Below are 19,788 nucleotides of genomic sequence, written 5' to 3' on the forward strand. Positions count from 1 at the left end.
GGATCCGCGCTGGAGGTCTTCAAGATGGAGCCGGTCGTCATCGGATGGAAGAAGATAGAAGATGCCGCTTGGAGAAGATGTTTGCCGGTCCGGATGTCCTCTTCTTGCCGGATAGGAGGAAGACTTTGGACCCTCTTCTGGACTTCTTCAGTGGATGTCTAGCCCCCGCTTGGCTTGGATGAAGATCTTGGAGCCAGGACGGATCGGTGAACCTGGCATGGTGAAGACAAGGTAGGAAGATCATCAGGGGGGTAGTGTTAGGTTTATTTAAGGGGGGTTTGGGTTAGATTAGGGGTATGTGGGTGGTGGGTTGTAATGTTGGGGGGGGGGTATAGTATGTTTTTTTTTACAGGCAAAAGAGCTGAAATTCTTGGGGCATGCCCCGCAAAGGGCCCTGTTCAGGGCTGGTAAGGTAAAAGAGCTTGTAATATTTGTATTTTAGAATAGGGTAGGGAATTTTTTATTTTGGGGGGCTTTGTTATTTTATTAGGGGGCTTAGAGTAGGTGTAATTAGTTTAAAATTGTTGTAATATTTTTCTTATGTTTGTAAATATTTTATTATTTTCTGTAACTTAGTTCTTTTTTATTTTTTGTACTTTAGATAGTTTATTTAATTTTATTTATTTGTAGCAATTGTGTTTAATTAATGTATTGATAGTGTAGTGTTAGGTTAATTGTAGGTAATTGTAGGTAGTTTATTTAATTATTTTATTGATAGGGTAGTGTTAGGTTTAATTATATCTTAGGTTAGGATTTATTTTACAGGTAAATTTGTAATTATTTTAACTAGGTAACTATTAAATAGTTCTTAACTATTTAATAGCTATTGTACCTGGTTAAAATAATTACAAAGTTGCCTGTAAAATAAATATTAATCCTAAAATAGCTATAATATAATTATAATTTATATTGTAGCTATATTAGGATGTATTTTACAGGTAAGTATTTAGCTTTAAATAGGAATTATTTATTTAATAAGAGTTAATTTATTTCGTTAGATAAAAATTATATTTAACTTAGGGGGGTGTTAGTGTTAGGGTTAGACTTAGCTTTAGGGGTTAATACATTTATTAGAATAGCGGTGAGCTCCGGTCGGCAGATTAGGGGTTAATAATTGAAGGTAGGTGTCGGCGATGTTAGGGAGGGCAGATTAGGGGTTAATACTATTTATGATAGGGTTAGTGAGGCGGATTAGGGGTTAATAACTTTATTATAGTAGCGCTCAGGTCCGCTCGGCAGATTAGGGGTTAATAAGTGTAGGCAGGTGTCGGCGACGTTGAGGGGGGCAGATTAGGGGTTAATAAATATAATATAGGGGTCGGCGATGTTAGGGGTAGCAGATTAGGGGTACATAGGGATAACGTAGGTGGCGGCGATTTGCGGTCGGAAGATTAGGGGTTAATTATTTTAAGTAGCTTGCGGCGACGTTGTGGGGGGCAAGTTAGGGGTTAATAGATATAATACAGGGGTCGGCGGTGTTAGGGGCAGCAGATTAGGGGTACATAAGTATAACGTAGGTGGCGGTCGGCAGATTAGGGGTTAAAAATTTTAATCGAGTGGCGGCGATGTGGGGGGACCTCGGTTTAGGGGTACATAGGTAGTTTATGGGTGTTAGTGTACTTTAGGGTACAGTAGTTAAGAGCTTTATAAACCGGCGTTAGCCAGAAAGCTCTTAACTCCTGCTATTTTCAGGCGGCTGGAATCTTGTCGTTAGAGCTCTAACGCTCACTGCAGAAACGACTCTAAATACCAGCGTTAGAAAGATCCCATTGAAAAGATAGGCTACGCAAATGGCGTAGGGGGATCTGCGGTATGGAAAAGTCGCGGCTGAAAAGTGAGCGTTAGACCCTTTAATCACTGACTCCAAATACCAGCGGGCGCCCAAAACCAGCGTTAGGAGCCTCTAACGCTGGTTTTGACGGCTACCGCCGAACTCTAAATCTAGCCGTTAGTGTTTGCTTACTTTGAAAAACAACAAACACACACATCAGTATCCAAATTTGTCACTTAAGGGACACTGAACCCATATTTTTTAAAACTGTTCAGCAAATATGCTAATCTACATGTGACTAAAGGGACACTAAACCCATATTTTTTCTTTCATGATTCAGATAGAGCGTGCAATTTTAAGCAACTTTTTAATTTACTCCTATTATCAATTTTTCTTCATTTTCTTGCTATCTTTATTTGAAAAGAAAGACTGTAAGTTTAGAAACCCGACCATTTTTGGTTCACAACCTGGGTTGTCCTTGCTGATTGGACAGCACCAATAAACAAATGCTGTCCAGTGTACTGAACCAAAAAATGTCAGGCTCCTTAGCTTAGATGCCTTCTTTTTCAAATAAAGATAGCAAAAGAACAAAGAAAAATTGATAATAGGAGTAAATTAGAAAGTTGCTTAAAATTGCATGCTCTATCTGAATCATGAAAGAAAAAAATTGGGTTTAGTGTCCCTTTAGTCACATGTAGATTCGCATATTTGCTGGACAGTTTTAAAAAACCCAACTCTTTATAAGTAGAAAGAAAGATAAATTGTATTATATTTATGTAGCATCTGTGAGAAATTGTGTAACACATAGGTAAAAAGCCTTTAATTCACTTGTTCATCAAGTGTACTTAAAGTGACATAAAACCTACAAGTTTTCTTTCTTGATTCAGATAAAGAACACAACTTTAAACAATGTTTTAATTTACTTCTATTATCAATTTTGCTTAATTCTCTTTGTATCCTTTATTGAAGGAGCAGCAATCCACTATTGGGAGGTAGCTAAACACATTAGTAAGCCAATCATAAGAGGTACTATATGTGCAGTCAACAATCATCAGCTATCTCCCAGCTCTTAAGCCTACCTAGGTATGCTTTTCAATAAAGGATACCAAGAGAATAAAGCAAATGAAATAATAGAAGTAAATTGGAACATTTTGTTAAAATTGTAAGCTCTCTCTGGATCCCAAAATAATTTTTTGGGGTTTCATGTCCCTTTAACCACAGAAACGGCGTAAAGTGGAGAGCATCTGTCTCTGAATGAAACTGGGGAACTGCCAAACCCCTCTCCTGTATCAGACACACCCAGATCGTTTAGCCACACCCACACCACATGACTCAGCACCTGAACCAATTGCACAGCCTCTTTTTTTTTTTTTTAACCATGATGTGTGTTTTCAATGGGAAAAAAAAGCAGAGTTGATTTGAATAGGGGAATGGGAGAATTCAATTTTAGATTATAAAGTATAAGAGAGTTGTAGTTTTCTAAATATTTGCTAGATCACAAGTTATTTTGCTATCAAAATTTGAGAGGTGATTGAATGCTCTGCTAAAACAATATTTTTGCCCTTTAACCTCAGGGAGTAATGTTTTAGGATTACAAATTCCTGTTATTGGGTTTCATCATAATGAATATTATTTAGGTAGCTTTATGCTGCTAATTAAACTGCATATCATGTATGTATTTATCTGTACACTATTCTCTGTTACTGTATACAATACTGATTAATTAAAGGGACAGTAAAGTCAAAATTATACTTTCATGATTCATATAGAGCATGCAATTTTAAACAACTTTCCAATTTACTCCTACTATCAGATTTGCTTTGTTCTTTTTGTATTCTTTGCTGAAGACTAAACCTAGGTAGACTTATAGAAGTTTAAGTGTGTGTATGTTTCTGTATGCAAATCGAAGGTTTAACATGATTAGGAACCCAGGATTTAACTAAGTTATGTAGTAAAGCATCTGAAATAAATTTATGTTGAACATTATCAGTTTATATGGGAAAAAATACTCAAAAGGAAGGGAAAGTAACTCTTCCTTCATATTCAAAAAATATACTCTCTGTAAATTTTCTTTTCCAAATCATTTGCTTCTGCTATTCATTTTATCCTTACATTGAATATCAGAATTTTGGAATACCATGTAAATGGCGTTCTACAGTATATTGATTTCTGTTTCCTGGATTCACGTTCCTTTTGCATTCTGCCTTGGTATTAGCTTAGAGCGTTAGACAATATGATGTATATGAAGAATATATATATATAATAAAAGTAATTTTATATACTGACCGAATATTGCAAAACGTTAGGAGTCAAATAACATTTTATGTCTCAATGGGCCTCGTGGGATTTGTCAAGTCTTGCTTTAAACTTTATTATTACATATTTGATTCTTTATGACTAACTTGACTTATTCTATATTTTCAGCTTCTAAGAGCAACAGAAAATAACTATGGGTAAGTCCATTATGCATCCTTGTGCTGAATAAAATATTTATATATAATTATATTCAAACTGTACAATGGTATAAAACCACATTCAGATGCCTTCTTCAATGAAAAGTAACAGAATAGGTAATACAGAGACATTTATAGCTTACATATTTTCTATCACTCATTTAAAAGGCTATTTAAATGACAAGAAATGCTTCTGACAAATCATTTGTCTACATACATCAATTAATACATGTACAGCGTTGGAAAATGACATGTATTTCTGAAAACTGGTGTATGATACAAATAAAAAGTCTTCTCTAAATGTATTTTGCAAATATGCATAGCTTTTCTAGCACAGCAAGGTATAAAGTACAATAAAATAATTTAGGGCAACTTGTTTTTGACTAAAAGTTTATTTTTAACACTTGGTTTTCTAAAAAGAAAACGGTAGGTTTGACAGAATGACAGTTTTGTGAGGGCGCATAGAGGTGCAAAAAACACTCCAATATTTTCCTTTGCATCTATATTGGGCTAGTTTGTTGTGTCCACAGAACAAACAATGGCTTGCCATTTTTGATATGTGATCACTGACTGGCTGTCACAGTGATCACATGACCATTGGACACTTTATATTGGACATCAATGGACTGCCTCACTCTTGAAGCATCCAGTAAAAGCCCAGGGAGCCTGATACCAGCATGCATTGCAGCATGCCAGTATCTATGCCCCATTTTAAGTATACAATCGCTGTGACTTACATGTAATGGAGGTATCCCGCTGACAGGCATGTGATCACTGGAACATCCTGTCCTGTTCCAGCGATCACTAGACTGGGGAGGCCTCCATAGTGCTATTTTCACTCATGAGGCATGTAGAAATAGTGCAATTGTGCCACTGTCAACTAGACCCACGCTGTAAGAGCACAGGACAGAGCTGCCATACAGGGTATAGCGGGTGCTTTTAAGTTCTTAACAAGAGGCGCCATATCCTGTATGGCGTCTGTCATTAAAGGGACACTGAACCCAAATTTTTTCTTTTGTGATTCAGATAGAGCATGCAATGTTAAGCAACTTTCTAATTTACTCCTATTATCAAATTTTCTTCATTCTCTTGCTATCTTTATTTGAAAACGAAGGCATCTAACCTAAGGAGCCAGCAAATTTTTGGTTCAGAACCATGGACAGAACTTTTTTATTGGTGCTGTCCAATCAGCAAGGACAACCCAGTTTCTTCACCAAAAATGGGCCGGCATCTAAACTTACATTCTTGCTTTTCAAATGAACATACCAAGAGAATGTAGAAAGTTTGATAATGGGAGTAAATTTGAAAGTTGCTTAAAATTGCATGCTCTATCTGAATCACGAAAGAAAATATTTGGGTTCAGTGTCCCTTTAAGGGTTTAAAGGAGAATTCAACTACACATTAAAGCCAGGTGACCAACAGTATTTTTCTTGTTTGTTTTTAGATCAGATTAAATGGCACATTTACAAGCATGATTTACTAAGTATTAAGGCCAAAATAGACAATATAGGTAATTGTACGAGACATTAAATGTATCTCATATATTTTTAGAAGGTTTTATGCATGCATAATATAAGAAATGTAGTACACAATACATGCAGTAAGTTATGACTGCGTATCTGAGCTTAGAGACACATTTAAATAGGCTCTGAACTCAGGCCTGTTGATAACTTAATTATCAAAACATTTAATCCCATCTAAAAAATCTTAAATAGAATTTATTTAAAAAGTATCACACTTTCATATCCTTCCAAAAAAGGGAAAGAAGTTTGGGACTTAGAAAGGTTAGTTACACTATAAATGACATGAAAAGTTTTTAAAAGTACATGAATGTTTTCAGGTATTTGAGTGGAAAGGGCTCCAAAGTATATATATATATATATATATATATATATATATATATATATATATATATATATATATATATATATACATACATAAATACACGTGTGTGTGTATGTATGTATATGTGTGTGTGTGTATATATATATATATATAATACACATATTTAGACATAAATTATAGCTCTTTCAATTCAAATACTTTATCGCATACCATATATCTTTTCTTCTTAAAAGGGAAGAGTCCACAGCTGCATTCATTACTTTTGGGAAATACAGAACCTGGCCACCAGGAAAAGACAAAGACACCCCAGCCAAAGGCTTAAATACCTCCCCCACTTCCCTCATCCCCCAGTCATTCTTTGCCTTTTGTCACAGTAGGTTGGCAGAGAAGTGTCAGAAGTTTGAGATAGTCTCTCATGGAGGGTAGTACTCTTCGCAAATGGGACTGGAGTTTTAAGTAATCCTGTCAGCCTCTCAGTAAGAGCATGGATGAAAGTTAGAGTCCAGAGATGCAGGGAGAGTTTTCCTGCGAACCCATCCCGACTCATATTAACAGCTCCTTGGTAATCGGCGTTGACAAGTTTCGCTGCCTACTTTTCTTTACTCAAGTCTATGTCAGAAGCAAGATCGTTTTTTAAATCATAGAATTTTTATTTAATGTATTTAGTAATACAACATTCTAATCATATCATCAGGAATACCATCTCTACATCATATAGACAACCCTCTGCATAAAAAGAAAGACAAGAAATACATAAGTAACCTCTGAGATAACTCATCCAAACATCCAGATAGCACTTCAGAAAATTACCCAAGTATTAGTTAGATGAGCTTATACAAAAGGATTGTAACATTTGAAAAGTATTATAATAATTCTTACTAGTGCAAGAGTAGTAAACGAAATTGATACCTTAGGTTCTTATTATTTTTATATTTATCAGGATATCTGTAGTACCTCTTTATCAGGGTAAACTGCCTAGTAGGATGATACCTTATACTGGAAAACTTAAAATAATAACATATAATAATGAGAGTCACAATTCTTTATTATAACGGAACATTTTAACTCTCTTCAAGGAGAAAAAAGTCGTAGCGGATTAATACAGCTAAGATATTCACTTAGGTGGGTGAATTAAGTGAACTAAGTTATAATCTCTATTTTAAAGAAAATCTTAGTCAATGGGGGGGGGGTAGGTGAGATAATACAGTAGTAACTAAAAAATGATACTCAAAGAGCATAAATTAAATGAATTGTGGCTTTAGCAAGTAGATGCATAACTGAGCAAAAAGAAGAGGTTCTGAATAGATATACGGTCATTTTACAATCTAAATGTACCAGAGAAAGCCTTGATCTAGCGTGAAAAACCAAGCTACGCATAAGCTGTCTGCATCAGGCTATTTAAGAGGAGGTAACAATGCTGCTCACTCCATGCCACAACTTCCATTTCAGTAGTAGGTGACCTAATTATCGGCTAGATTACGAGTTTTGCGTTATGAGTGAAAAAGCAGCGTTATGGGTCATAACTCTGCTTTTTCACTACCGCTGCTGTTACGAGTCTTGTCAAAAAAGCTGTACCGCACACCTTTTTGGGCGTAACGCAAATTAACTAACGCACCTTTCAAAAAGTCCTTTTTCAATGGGACTCCCAAAGCGCCGGTATTACGAGTTTTGCCTGGGAAGCCAAAAAGTGAGCGGTACAGCCCATACCGACAAGATTTGAAACGCAATCTAAAGTCAGTAGGTATGAGTTTTACGCTACAAAGCTGTAGCATAAAACTCATAACTAAAGTGTTACAAAGTACACTAACATCCATAAACTACCTATTAACCCTAAACCGAGGCCCTCACGCATCGTAAACACTAAAATAAAATAATTAACCCCTAATCTGCCGCTCCAGACATCGCCATCACTATAATAAACATATTAACCCCTAAACCTAAGCCTAACCCTAACACCCCCTGACTTTAATATAATTAAAATAAATCTAAATAAATATTACAATTATTACCTAAATAATTCCTATTTAAAACTACTTACCTATAAAATAAACCCTAAGCTAGCTACATTATAACTAATAGTTACATTGTAGCTATCTTATGTGTTATTTTTATTTCACAGTTAAGTTTGTATTTATTTTAACTAGGTAGACTAGTTAGTAACTAGTTATTAACTATTTACTAACTACCTAGCTAAAATAAATACAAATTTACCTGTAAAATAAAACCTAACCTGCCCTACACTAACACCTAACATTACAATAAAATTAACTAAAGTACATTCATTAAATACAATTAACTAAATTTCAAAAAATAAAAAACACTAAATTACAGAAAATAAAAAATAAATTATCAAATTTTTTAAAGGATTCCAAAACTTTAATATTGTCGGCACAACATGACAATCCTTTTCCAATCACAAAAGTTTATATTGCCAAAATTACCGACTCTACCAGGAAAACGATAGTTCATAATACTATAAAATTATATTTTATATTTTCACGGTGACGTCATTTAATCCAACCCTCTTTTATGGGATGTTCCCTAGAAAACTCCATTGCCAATCGTAATGCTATCTATCGCATATCATTAACTGTTAATTTCGTCACTCGACTCATGCGCATTGCGACCCACTGTCTCTCGCATGCGCATATGTTACCATATTTCGTCACTCAACGCATGCGCATTGCGACCCGCTGTCTTGCACATGCGCATATGTTACCACATTTCGTCACTCTACGCATCCTCATTGCGACCCCCTGTCTCGCGCATGCGCATATGTTACCACACTTAGCCCTAGAATGCTGTTAGAATAATGCTTGATGCTGGATTGATGCTGTGTGACGTATGCAATGACGAGTCAGGAATATCGCGCAAAGCAACATATGCCCGCCATTTTCATAACCTAGGTTATTGGTCACGATTGGAGAATGATAAAGACTAGCCAGCAGTGGGTTCGGAAAACAATTTATTTTCAAAGTAAGATATATAACAAACGCGAGTAATTGTAAACGCAAAGCCAATTACAAATATATTTATCTTGCAATTGGATATTAGTTTTTGTCACGGTTTAGTGTCCCTTTAACTAATTACACCAAATCTAATAGCCTTATCAAAATAAAAAAAGTCCCCCCAAAATAAAAAAAATACCCTAGCCTATGGGATTTTTTTCACCTTTAATTCCGATTGGCTGATAGAATTCTATCAGCCAATCGGAATTCAAGGGACGCCATCTTGGATGACGTTCCTTAAAGGAACCTTCATTCTTCAGTCGACGTGGAAAGAAGAGGGTCTTGAAGATAGAGCCGCTCTGTGTTGGATGGATGAAGATGCCGTCCGATGAAGACTTCTGCCCATCTGGAGGACCACTTCTTGCCGCTTGGATGAAGACTTCTCCTGGCTTCGTTGAGGATGTAAAACTGTAAGTGGATCTTCGGGGGTTAGTGTTAGGTTTTTTTAAGGGTTTATTGGGTGGGTTTTATTTTTAGATTAGGGTTTGGGCAGAAAAAGAGCTAAATGCCCTTTTAAGGGCAATGCCCAACCAAATGCCCTTTTCAGGGTAATGGGGAGCTTAGGTTTTTTAGATTTTATTTGGGGGGGGGGGTTGGTTGTGTGGGTGGTGGGTTTTACTGGGGGGGTTGTTTGTATTATTTTTTTTACAGGTAAAAGAGCTGATTTCTTTGGGGCAATGCCCCGCAAAAGGTCCTTTTAAGGGCTATTGGCAGTTTAGTGTAGGCTAGGGTTTTTATTTGGGGGGGGGGCTTTTTTATTTTAATAGGGCTATTAGATTAGGTGTAATTAGTTTAAAAATGTGATAATTTCTTTCTTTTTTTTCTGTAATTTAGTGTTTTTTATTTTTTGTAATTTAGTTAATTGTCCTTAACTAATGTACTTTAGTTAATTTTATTGTAATGTTAGGTGTTAGTGTAGGGCAGGTTAGGTTTTATTTTACAGGTAAATTTGTATTTATTTTAGCTAGGTAGTTAGTAAATAGTTAATAACTATTTACTAACTAGTCTACCTAGTTAAAATAAATAAAAATAACACCTAAGATAGCTACAATGTAACTATTAGTTATATTGTAGCTAGCTTAAGGTTTATTTTATAGGTAAGTATTTAGTTTTAAATAGGAATTATTTAGGTAATAATTTTAATATTTATTTAGATTTATTTTAATTATATTAAAGTTAGGGGGTGTTAGGGTTAGTTTTAGGGGTTAATGTTTATTATAGTGGCGGCGATGTCAGGAGCAGCAGATTAGGGGTTAATAAGTGTAATGTAGGTGGTGGCGATGTCGGGTCGGCAGATATGGGGTGTTTAGATGTGTTTTTTATGTTAGGGTGTTAGGTGTAAACATAACTTTTTCTCTCCCCATAGGAATCAATGGGGCTGCGTTACGGAGCTTTACGCTGCTTTTTTGCAGGTGTTAGGATTTTTTTTAGCCGGCTCTCCCCATTGATGTCTATGGGGAAATCGTGCACAAGCACATAAAACCAGCTCTCAGCAGCCCTGGTATTGGTGTGCGCTATGGTGCGGTATGGAGCTTAACGCAACCATATTTCCAGCTAACGCAGGCTTTTTATAAACCTGTAATAGCAGCGCAAGAGAAAAATGAGTGGTGCAATAACGTGCAAGTTATTACCGCACCGCTCATAACGCAAAACTCGTAATCTAGCCGTATGTGTTCAAGCTAATATGTTGACCTACGTTATATCTTTGACGTAGGATAAATATGAAGGCATAATTATAGTGAGGTCTGAGTACAGAATATATAATATATCCATATTTACTAAAATAGTATGTCTTCTGTAAGAATGTTGCTATAGTGTGAACTCATTCTATTGCTTTCTGTGAGTGATGTGATTACCACTACAGGTGCAAGCAAAAATATACTACCCGCTAGATCTGAGATAACAGACTATACTTGTATAGGTAGTTGAGCTGACTTCTTAAATATAATTTAGCTTTTATATGTAGAATTAGAGAGAGTGTGCCGCCCCGGCCGAAGACAACACACCTCCCCTCGTGTAAAGCTTCCACACAACCTATTATGATAGTTTGAACATAATTATAGCTACAGCCTGAAGATTAAAGACCTGGTAGCCATATAGATGTTATTAGTAGCAATAGATCCATATCTGTAATATAGATGTATATTAAATAATAACATATTAACTAATAAACCAAATTGTATCAAGATAAGCCTAATAAATTACTTTTCATAAGGTTTCATATTGCAGCCATAAACAATAGAACAATACTAAACCAGGGAGTAAAGTGAATATATATATATATATATATATATATATATATAAAGTAGTAGGAGCTGTTAGGTTAATCTGGTAAAATGACTATAGAAGTCTCACCAATAACTATATATTAAGTCTAGGAGGGTTTCATATCTGCCTATAGTTGGATCATACCAATTACAAATATTTCACGCTTTGAGCTGGACCATAGAAATGCTCATAAGGGCTCATCTTAAAGTAGGAAGGTACTAGCTGGGCCCTGGGTTAAGTCCTGGCAATGTATCACCTAATGTAGATTTCACAATCTTATTGGGCAGCTATGAGTTGTTAAAGGCCTATAATTGGGCAAGTGCCATTTCTTAACCGTAATGGAGAGATAAGCATATGAGTTCCTCAGGCCATCAAATAAAGCATCTTCATGGTAAAAAAAACTCCGGACTTAATTCTCTGTCCATAGTATATTAACTGCACTTGTGGGTATTACGTTCAATGGAGTATAGTTTTGTCCAACATGGTACCTGTTTGAGAGCAAATAGGGCAGTATGAACGTCTCAGCAGGCCCACTCAGGAGTTTGGTTACCCTATTCCGACCCTGAGTAATTGAGAACAGCAGATATGAGCTACAACGAGCTTGGTGATGTCTTTCTTCTCACTAGAGCAGACCGATGTGGCACCCACAATATCAGGCCACACAGTCACACATAACCACGGCACTACCGGTATGAATGACTCTATGCCCAGAGGCTTATGAGAACCGGAACGACTTGGCAGGGATCCTCTGTAATCCCAATAGTCAGAATTTAAGGACTTGTCTGCTGGGAATTCCATGTTGTCTAGGGACTTTGTGATGGTGATCTGACCGCCCGACATCTGATATAGCGCCATCCGGCAGGAGTGGCCCGGTCTTACCCTCTTCTTCAAAGCTCACCCGGTGTGCTTCAGAAGAAATCTTATGGGGCAGACCTTGTGAAAATAGACCTGCAAAAGTCTCATGAAGCAGGAGTGTCAATTCCCCAAAGTGGTGGTTATTGACATGTGCCTCCCATCTGTCAATCAAGTGCACTATCAGCATGTACCGAGCTAGCAGCTGCATCCTGTAGCTTAGATTTTCACTCACAATTGTAGGTTAGTGGGATTGTGGGACCTAATAAAGCTATATACAGTGGCATAGATTTCAGGTATAATCTGGCTTAGGCTAACTGAGATGATTTTCTCTGCTGAGGCCAGATGCAGTCTCTCTGGTACATGGATGCACAGTGCACCCCTCAGCAGGCTATATCCGTAACTCTAAGATTCGCAAGCTGGCTCTGCAAGCCCCAAGGAGCTGTATGGAGATAATATTGTTGGGCGCTGAATCTCAGCAGAAATGGAGCTACTAGTTTGCTCAACTCAACACTCACTCTGAACTCCACGTGGTCTGTAATATGGCCGCTCCCTAGACGAAATGTGTGTGAGCTGTGGTTGGTAAGAGAATGCTCTGATTTGCCACTTCAGGTCCTCTCTCACCCGCTGAACCCCATAATACTGATCTATAGATCATCAGCCACAGTTTTGTGATATCTTGGGTGATACTGAGTGGTCTGGTTATGAATTATAGATATCATATGAGCAGAGCTTTCTCAGTATGCAACCGCTCAGATGCCCGGCTTGCTCCGCCCCCAGATCATTTAATTTTATTTCGATATGTGAATGTAATGTTAACAAAACAAGGTAGGGTCCCAGTGGGACTCCTGTTATCTTAATAAGGGTTAATATCTCCTGAGGGGGGTTATTGAACAGGGGGGACTTGTAATCATGTTTGTTATATGGTTCTATCTGCAAATTTGTAGCTATACTTAGGCTCACTGCCTTTATGGAACATAACGGCTTTCTTTTAATGACGCAATCTTTCTAGATTGCGCGCCCTTTTCGTGAATGGCACGGTGCACCTCGTGACGGGTGCGGTTAAGTTGTTTCTCACTTCCTGTATGCCTCCAATATGCTGACTGTGTGCGACCAAGAGAGTCTTGCTCGTGGGTTGTCTGGGTCACAGGAGGTGGTGAGTTCCCCAACCATTGGGGGTGTTAAAGGGTGCCAGTTAGTTTTTTTGTCATTTTTTTGTAATCCCAAGATTATGGAGGATTCTGATATTCACGACACGGATGCCTCCGATAGGGAGGATGTGTCTTGTGATGAATATGAAATGGCCCGGGTAATCAATGCCCACCAGTTATGTTCCGATTGCCGTTCTAGAGTGCTTGTTTTTGCCAGAGGTTACAGCACGGTTCCGCATGGCCATTTCTATGACACTGAATAATTTATATCTCCCAAGTGAAGTATTTCTAAGATACTGTCCGTGTTCCGTTAACCAGGGCCCATCGAGCGTGGGATCAGTTTGGTCTTCTAGGGTAAGCGTTGGCCCCTGAGGCTTCAGGGGCCCCTATCTCGGAGCCAGGGTCTTCAGTTGATCCGGCAAGGGATGATTTTGCCTTTCGTTAGAGGCTGGTTTGCCTTCATGTTCTTTTAAGACATGTTTTGGCAATGTTGAAGGAACCCAGTCCTAGCGGGCCGAGGGATCCAAGGCCTTAGAAGTTGGATGGCAAAATGGATATGACATTTGGGGATGAAGCCAATCTCCTTAACGTCACCGTTTTTTCTTTTTCTTTATGTTTTTTTTTTGTTCCAGTTCTGAGCTTGAGTGAATGGGTGCTGCCTTTATTTTATTTTTTGAACTGGATGGATGTGTTTAATTTTTTTTTCTTAAGCTCAAGTCTGGAACTGATACTTGCGATTTAGGTCGCGTGGGCACTTCCTCGGAAGTTGCGCACTTGTTGAAATAATAGAATTATGTTTTTCTAGTTAATTTATCGATCCTTCTGGACGAATTTCTTGTACCTTGGGCAGTTCTAGAGTGTCCTTATACCAGGCAGGTACTGGTCGGATACTTTTTCGACTGTTACCAGGGTTCATGTCACCCTCGTGGTGCTGATTAATCCTACTGGATTCTGAATGTCTCTTGGCCTATTCTGTGGACTCCAGGCTCGGATCCTACTGAAATATGAGGCCTGTTGTTTAAATACAACCCCTCCGAACGGAAGGTTATGAATGCCAATCTAGGTTGGTTGTTCTGGCATCTTGCCTGGGATATGAATCTGTTTTTGCAGACATCTTGGTTCTTCAGGTCCCTGGGAACTCAGAACCGTTATTCCATTCTTGGAGTTGGGAGATGTGTGTATGTGGTCTGGTGTACCGAGTGAATAATAATTAGCATTTTCACTCGAGGTACTTCCGGACCCTGACTCTTTAGCCTATTAAGCATTTTATTGCGGTGGCGGAGTTTCCTTCCACCCCGTTTTGGGTGAATCATATGGTCTGGATGTGCGGGCATGTTCTTACTCTGCTCAGAGTTGTGTTACTCTAAGAGTTGGTGTGCAGGGGTGCCCTGCTTTCTGTGGGGAGCTGCGAAGCTCCAGCTTTTGCCTACTTAAAGAAGATTTTGGAAGATAGATTTTTCAAGGATCTCTGGCTGTTGTCTCTTCCATTACCCTTGGTCTTGACGTTCGGGTGTCTTTCCGTCCTCGTTGCAACTCTAGCCTTGGGGCTTGTCAGTGAAGAGGCGAGGTCGGTTTCTGAGGGCCGCCCTTCTGGTCAGGTAGTTGACCATTTATCCTTGATGCTCTGTTGGGGGCTTCGTGGGCGGTGCCTTAAGTTTGATTCTCTGGGATGGCGAGCAGGGTACAGGGTTCTTGTGCGCCTTTGGGTGTTGGTTGATACCTTACCTGCGTGTGTAGCACATATTAATGCTTGCCTAAGAGATTTCTTTGCAATCCAAGTGCCCTGGGTGCTGAATCTTAGACCGTTAAGGAAGTCCTTTGTGACTCTTGGGTTTGAGGCTATTGCTAGATCGCCAAGTCTATGGACTTAGAGGTGCATTCCTCCTTGTAGGAGGCAGCTTGGGGTTCCTCTGGAAGTTGGATCTTCGATTGATTCCTTTTCGAGGACCCTGACCTAGGTCTGTGTCTCTCCTTGGATGGGTGTGGATGGTTCGATATCACACTCAATGTTTGTGATCCCGTGGGTCTCTCTCTGTAGAGGCTGGGGCTCTGTGAGAGTTGCCTCGTTTTGTGGCTTAGGCTTTAGGTCCCTCTGACTGTTCCCTACTGCTCTTCTGGCGCATTTACGCTGTTCCTGTAGACTCCAGGTATCTTCACCTGGGTTGGCGATATGGCCTAGGGGTCTCACCTCTATGGTAGGGTAGTTTTCGGGTTGTTTATTTCCCTTCTTTTCTAGAATGGGGGTAGGGTTCTCTGGGTTCGGAGTTACCTTAGTATTTGGAGCGACCTGTGAGTCCTTGGTTTCTTGCCTTGTAATGGTCCTTTCCCTTCTTGCATTCCAGAATCCTGAAAGGGGAGTTGCGATGTAGTGACTGGTTCCTCCGTTCCTGCAGCGGGAGGCTGATGGTTTGACCCCTATGGGGCTCCTGCTATATGTTGGATTCTGATATATGGATGCTGGGTGTCTGAGGGCCTTCTTCCCTTGGGAAGTGTTCCTTATTTTAGAGAAGACACCCGTGCAGGGGGTTTCGTACCCAAGCACAATGTCTATCCTGACTCATGGTAGCTTACCGTTTGTAATAACGGTCAGCAGTCTATCCGGGGGATTTGTTCCTACGTTGACCCTTCCTTTCTCTCCCGGAAGTCTGGGACTCTTGTCTTTGGTCTTGACTAGCCTTTGGGCTGGGACCATTATCCTAGAGGGAAGATTGGGGGGTCAGTTACTCTATGCAGGGTTGACAGTTTTCTTTGAGAGTCGGTTCTCTCCTTTGTGGGAGGTCTTGGATGTCCTCCTCTTTTCCACTGGCATTTGGTGCTGGGAGAATCCTTGGAGCCCGATATTCGAAAGGCTGTGAGCCCTTGGAAGGTTTGCAGTTAAATCCAGCTACAGCTAATTGCACCTTGACTGGGTGTTAGCAAGCTTTGAAACGCCCTTTGGGTGTTTGGATTTAGCAACTGTGAGTAAGCTTTCTACTGGAAGCTGGTCATTGGGAGTTCCTGTTCAGACTGTTGGTGTTCTTTGGAGAACTCTTTACTAGCTGCAGCGATAGTTATCCTATTTCTGCTGTCTCTACTGTCTAGATTGCAGTTCTAGATCTAATATGAGGCAACTGGGAACTCATGGTTTTCCTGAAGTACCTTCGTGTATGCTACAGGGTCAGGTATATGAGGGTGTTCCTTGAGTCCTTTTTGGGACATGTTTCCCTGTGTATGGATCTACTTTTTCTTTGGTCCTTGTGTTTCTAGGAAGTTCGCCTCCCTGGGCGTTGCTATTGTAAGACAACCATGGGTTGTTCTATGTTCTGCAGTGGAATGATCCTTTTTGGGGGCAGACAGCGGTCCTTGTCTTGGCTGGGTACCTTCATGGGAGTCATGATCTGCGGGGATGACTCCTCGGAGGTTGTTTGGGCTTGACGGACTCCGGGACTGAGTGGTTTAGATCGGCTCTGCTGGCAGTATAACTAATGTGCAGTTAATTGGGCTTCGGGTTTTCACCCGTGTCATCTATATTTTTTAGGGTGTCGAGTGATCAGGCTGTGGTGCCTTTCGAAGGGGCTGCCTTTGTACCCACCCTTTGTTTGCATTCAGTGTCCTCTAGCTTGGGTATTCTTTTCCCAAAAGTAATATATGCAGCTGTGGACTCTTCCCTTTTAAGAAGAAAAACATAAATTATGCTTACCTGATAATTTCATTTTCTTCTGAAGGGAAGAGTCCACAGCTCCCACCCATGTTTTTATCTATGAGGCGGCTATAATTTTTTGTTCTTCTGGCACCTTTTTTCACCCTGATATTCTCCTACTGTTCCTGGTTCCCTCGGCAGAATGACTGGGTGATGAGGGAATTGGGGGAGGTATTTAAGCCTTTGGCTGGGGAGTCTTTGCCTCCTCCTGGTGACCAGGTTCTGTATTTCCCAAAAGTAATGAATGAAAATGAAAGCATAATTTATGTTTTTTAACCCTTATAACTTTTTGAATATATTCATATGAATATTTTTTTATCAGATAGTGCATATATGAGTGTAACACTGTATTTTAATGTATTTATGTTGTATTTGGTGCAACTTTTTATTTCGCCCTAACCCTTTACCGAGGACTTTAGTCATACTAACCCAGATAAGCGCAGATTTAGTTTATGCTCATGTGGTAACGTTCACTTTTAACTTGTATTATGCACACACATTTGCACAGGTGCGATAATTCAATATATGTTTAATATATGTTTTACAGATTTAGAGATTTTATATAATCACCAAGTCCCTTTTACATGCCCAATAATATTTACCACAATATCTACAATAGTAATTATGTCACTAGGAAGAATAGAGAAAATTACAGAAATAAACTGGTAGGATGAAAATGAAAACCTATGCCAGTAGCACTCTAAAGAAAACATTGTGTGCAGATTTTTTCCAGAGGTCACCCCCATTCTTGATCCAGCTGCAGAATATACTGAGAAAATACCCAGATGGTGGACAGATTCTAAAGGTAAGTTTGACTTTTGTGTGTGTGTGTGTGTTTTTAATTTAGCAATAGGTTTTATTAAGAAACTGTAATACAATCCCAGGCTCTGGGTATTAATCTCCGCCACTACTCACTCACTCTGCCTCTGTCACATACATCTATATGATCAGTTCTGTCTCAAGCTGTCCTATGTCTTCTGTATCCATAAACTAATTTGCCTTATAATCTGGATCAGGCAAAATGAACTGATTGGCATTTGTTGTGTTTATAGTTCATGTAAAGCAATTCTGTACTTCTTTTAATAACCTAATGAAATGATTTGCAGGAATTGATACAGAATGCAGATGACGCACGAGCCAGTGAAGTCATTTTCATTTACGATGAAAGAGAATATGGGACTGAGAAACTTTCTACAGAAGAACTGCACACTGTTCAAGGTACTACTGAATTCTATCAGTATCTTGTACGACTAACACTTTACCTGCAGATCAAATACAGTAACTTATTAGGTTCCTAAATTTACAGGCATAAGTTTATTGCAAGATGGACTAAAAGAGACAGTCTAAGCCAAAATTGTTATTGTTTAAAAAGATAGATAATCCCTTTATTACCCATTCCCCAATTTTGCATAACCAACGCGGTTATATTAATACACTTTTTACCTCAGTGATTACCTTATATCTAAGCCTATGCAGACTGACCCTTATTTCAGTTCTTTTGACAGACTTGCATTTTAGCCAATCAGTGCTGACTCAAAAATTACTCAATAGGAGTGAGCACAGTGTTATCTATATGGCACACATGCTAGCGCTGTCTAGCTGTAAAACAACTGTGAAAATGCACTGAGATAAGAGGCGGTCTTCAAGGGATTAGAAATTAGCATATGAGCATACCTAACTTTAGTTTTCAAAAAAGAATAATAAGAGAACAAAACAAATTTGATGGTAAAAGTAAAATGGAAAGTTGTTTAATATTGCATGCCCTATCTGAATCATAAAAGGGACACTGAACCTTATTTTTTTCTTTCGTGATTGAGATTGAGCATGCAATTTAAGCAACTTTCTAATTTACTCCTATTATCAATTTTTATTCATTCTCTTGCTATCTTTATTTGAAAAAGAATGCATCTAAACTATTTTTTTGGCTCTGCAAGAATCCACCAATCAGCAAGAACAACTCAGGTTGTTCACCAAAAATGGGCCGGCATCTAAACTTACATTCTTGCATTTCAAATAAAGATACCAAGAGAATGAAGAAAATTTGATAATAGGAGTAAATTAGAAAGTTGCTTAAAAGTGCATGCTCTATCTGAATCACGAAAGAAAACATTTGGGTTCAGTGCCCCTTTAATTTTGACTAGACTGTCCATTTTAAGAAAGTACTGAAATAACTAAGATCTGTGTCAAATTGACCATCTTCCTTTCTTTGGTGGACCATAAACAATACTTACAAACGATCAGCTCTTAAGAATGAATGTAAAACCTAACATTCCCCATAGACAACTCAGATAACACCACATAATAGCCATCATCTCACTTCACCTCACTACTAATATTCTAGATGAAATAGCTCATCAAAAACAATAAAACCTCCACATTTTTTAACAAACCTTACACAGAACTCAACTCTGGAAAAAATGACGGGATATGCTCATTTCATAAATGTCAATAACTGCTTTAAAAAGTATGCATTAACCATTACACAGTTGGTCACATTAATTAGGGGAGGTCAGCTTAATTTTGACAGTGAGCCTGCAGATAAGGTCCAATTATCTAAAATTCACCATTGTGGAGTGAAATACGACTTTGACCCTCACATGGGCAGCCCTCACTGAATATTCTTAGAAAGGGAGCTGAACCTGAAAGCCGCAGCAAGCGGAGATCTAACTTCGATAGAAAGTAATTACACTCTGTAGAATGCAGAATCTCACAGGGGAGAGTGAATTTGACAGGGAGCATCTGGCGCTGGTAGAAACATTTT

The 19,788-nt window shown here is 38.7% G+C and overlaps 1 protein-coding gene across 1 annotated transcript in view; it reads left to right on the forward strand.

Annotated features, from left to right (window-relative positions):
* The window catches only part of LOC128638584 (sacsin), a 55,047-nt gene that overhangs the window by 2,665 nt on the left and 32,594 nt on the right, over positions 1–19,788 (forward strand). Inside the window, exons 2-4 of the mRNA XM_053690631.1 lie at positions 4,196–4,224; positions 17,750–17,832; positions 18,134–18,245. Coding sequence (XP_053546606.1) covers positions 4,221–4,224; positions 17,750–17,832; positions 18,134–18,245 — 199 coding nt within the window. The 5' untranslated portion in view covers positions 4,196–4,220. The remainder of the gene's footprint in view (positions 1–4,195; positions 4,225–17,749; positions 17,833–18,133; positions 18,246–19,788) is intronic.

Source organism: Bombina bombina, chromosome 8 (genome assembly GCF_027579735.1).
Source record: "Bombina bombina isolate aBomBom1 chromosome 8, aBomBom1.pri, whole genome shotgun sequence".
NCBI lineage: Eukaryota > Metazoa > Chordata > Amphibia > Anura > Bombinatoridae > Bombina > Bombina bombina.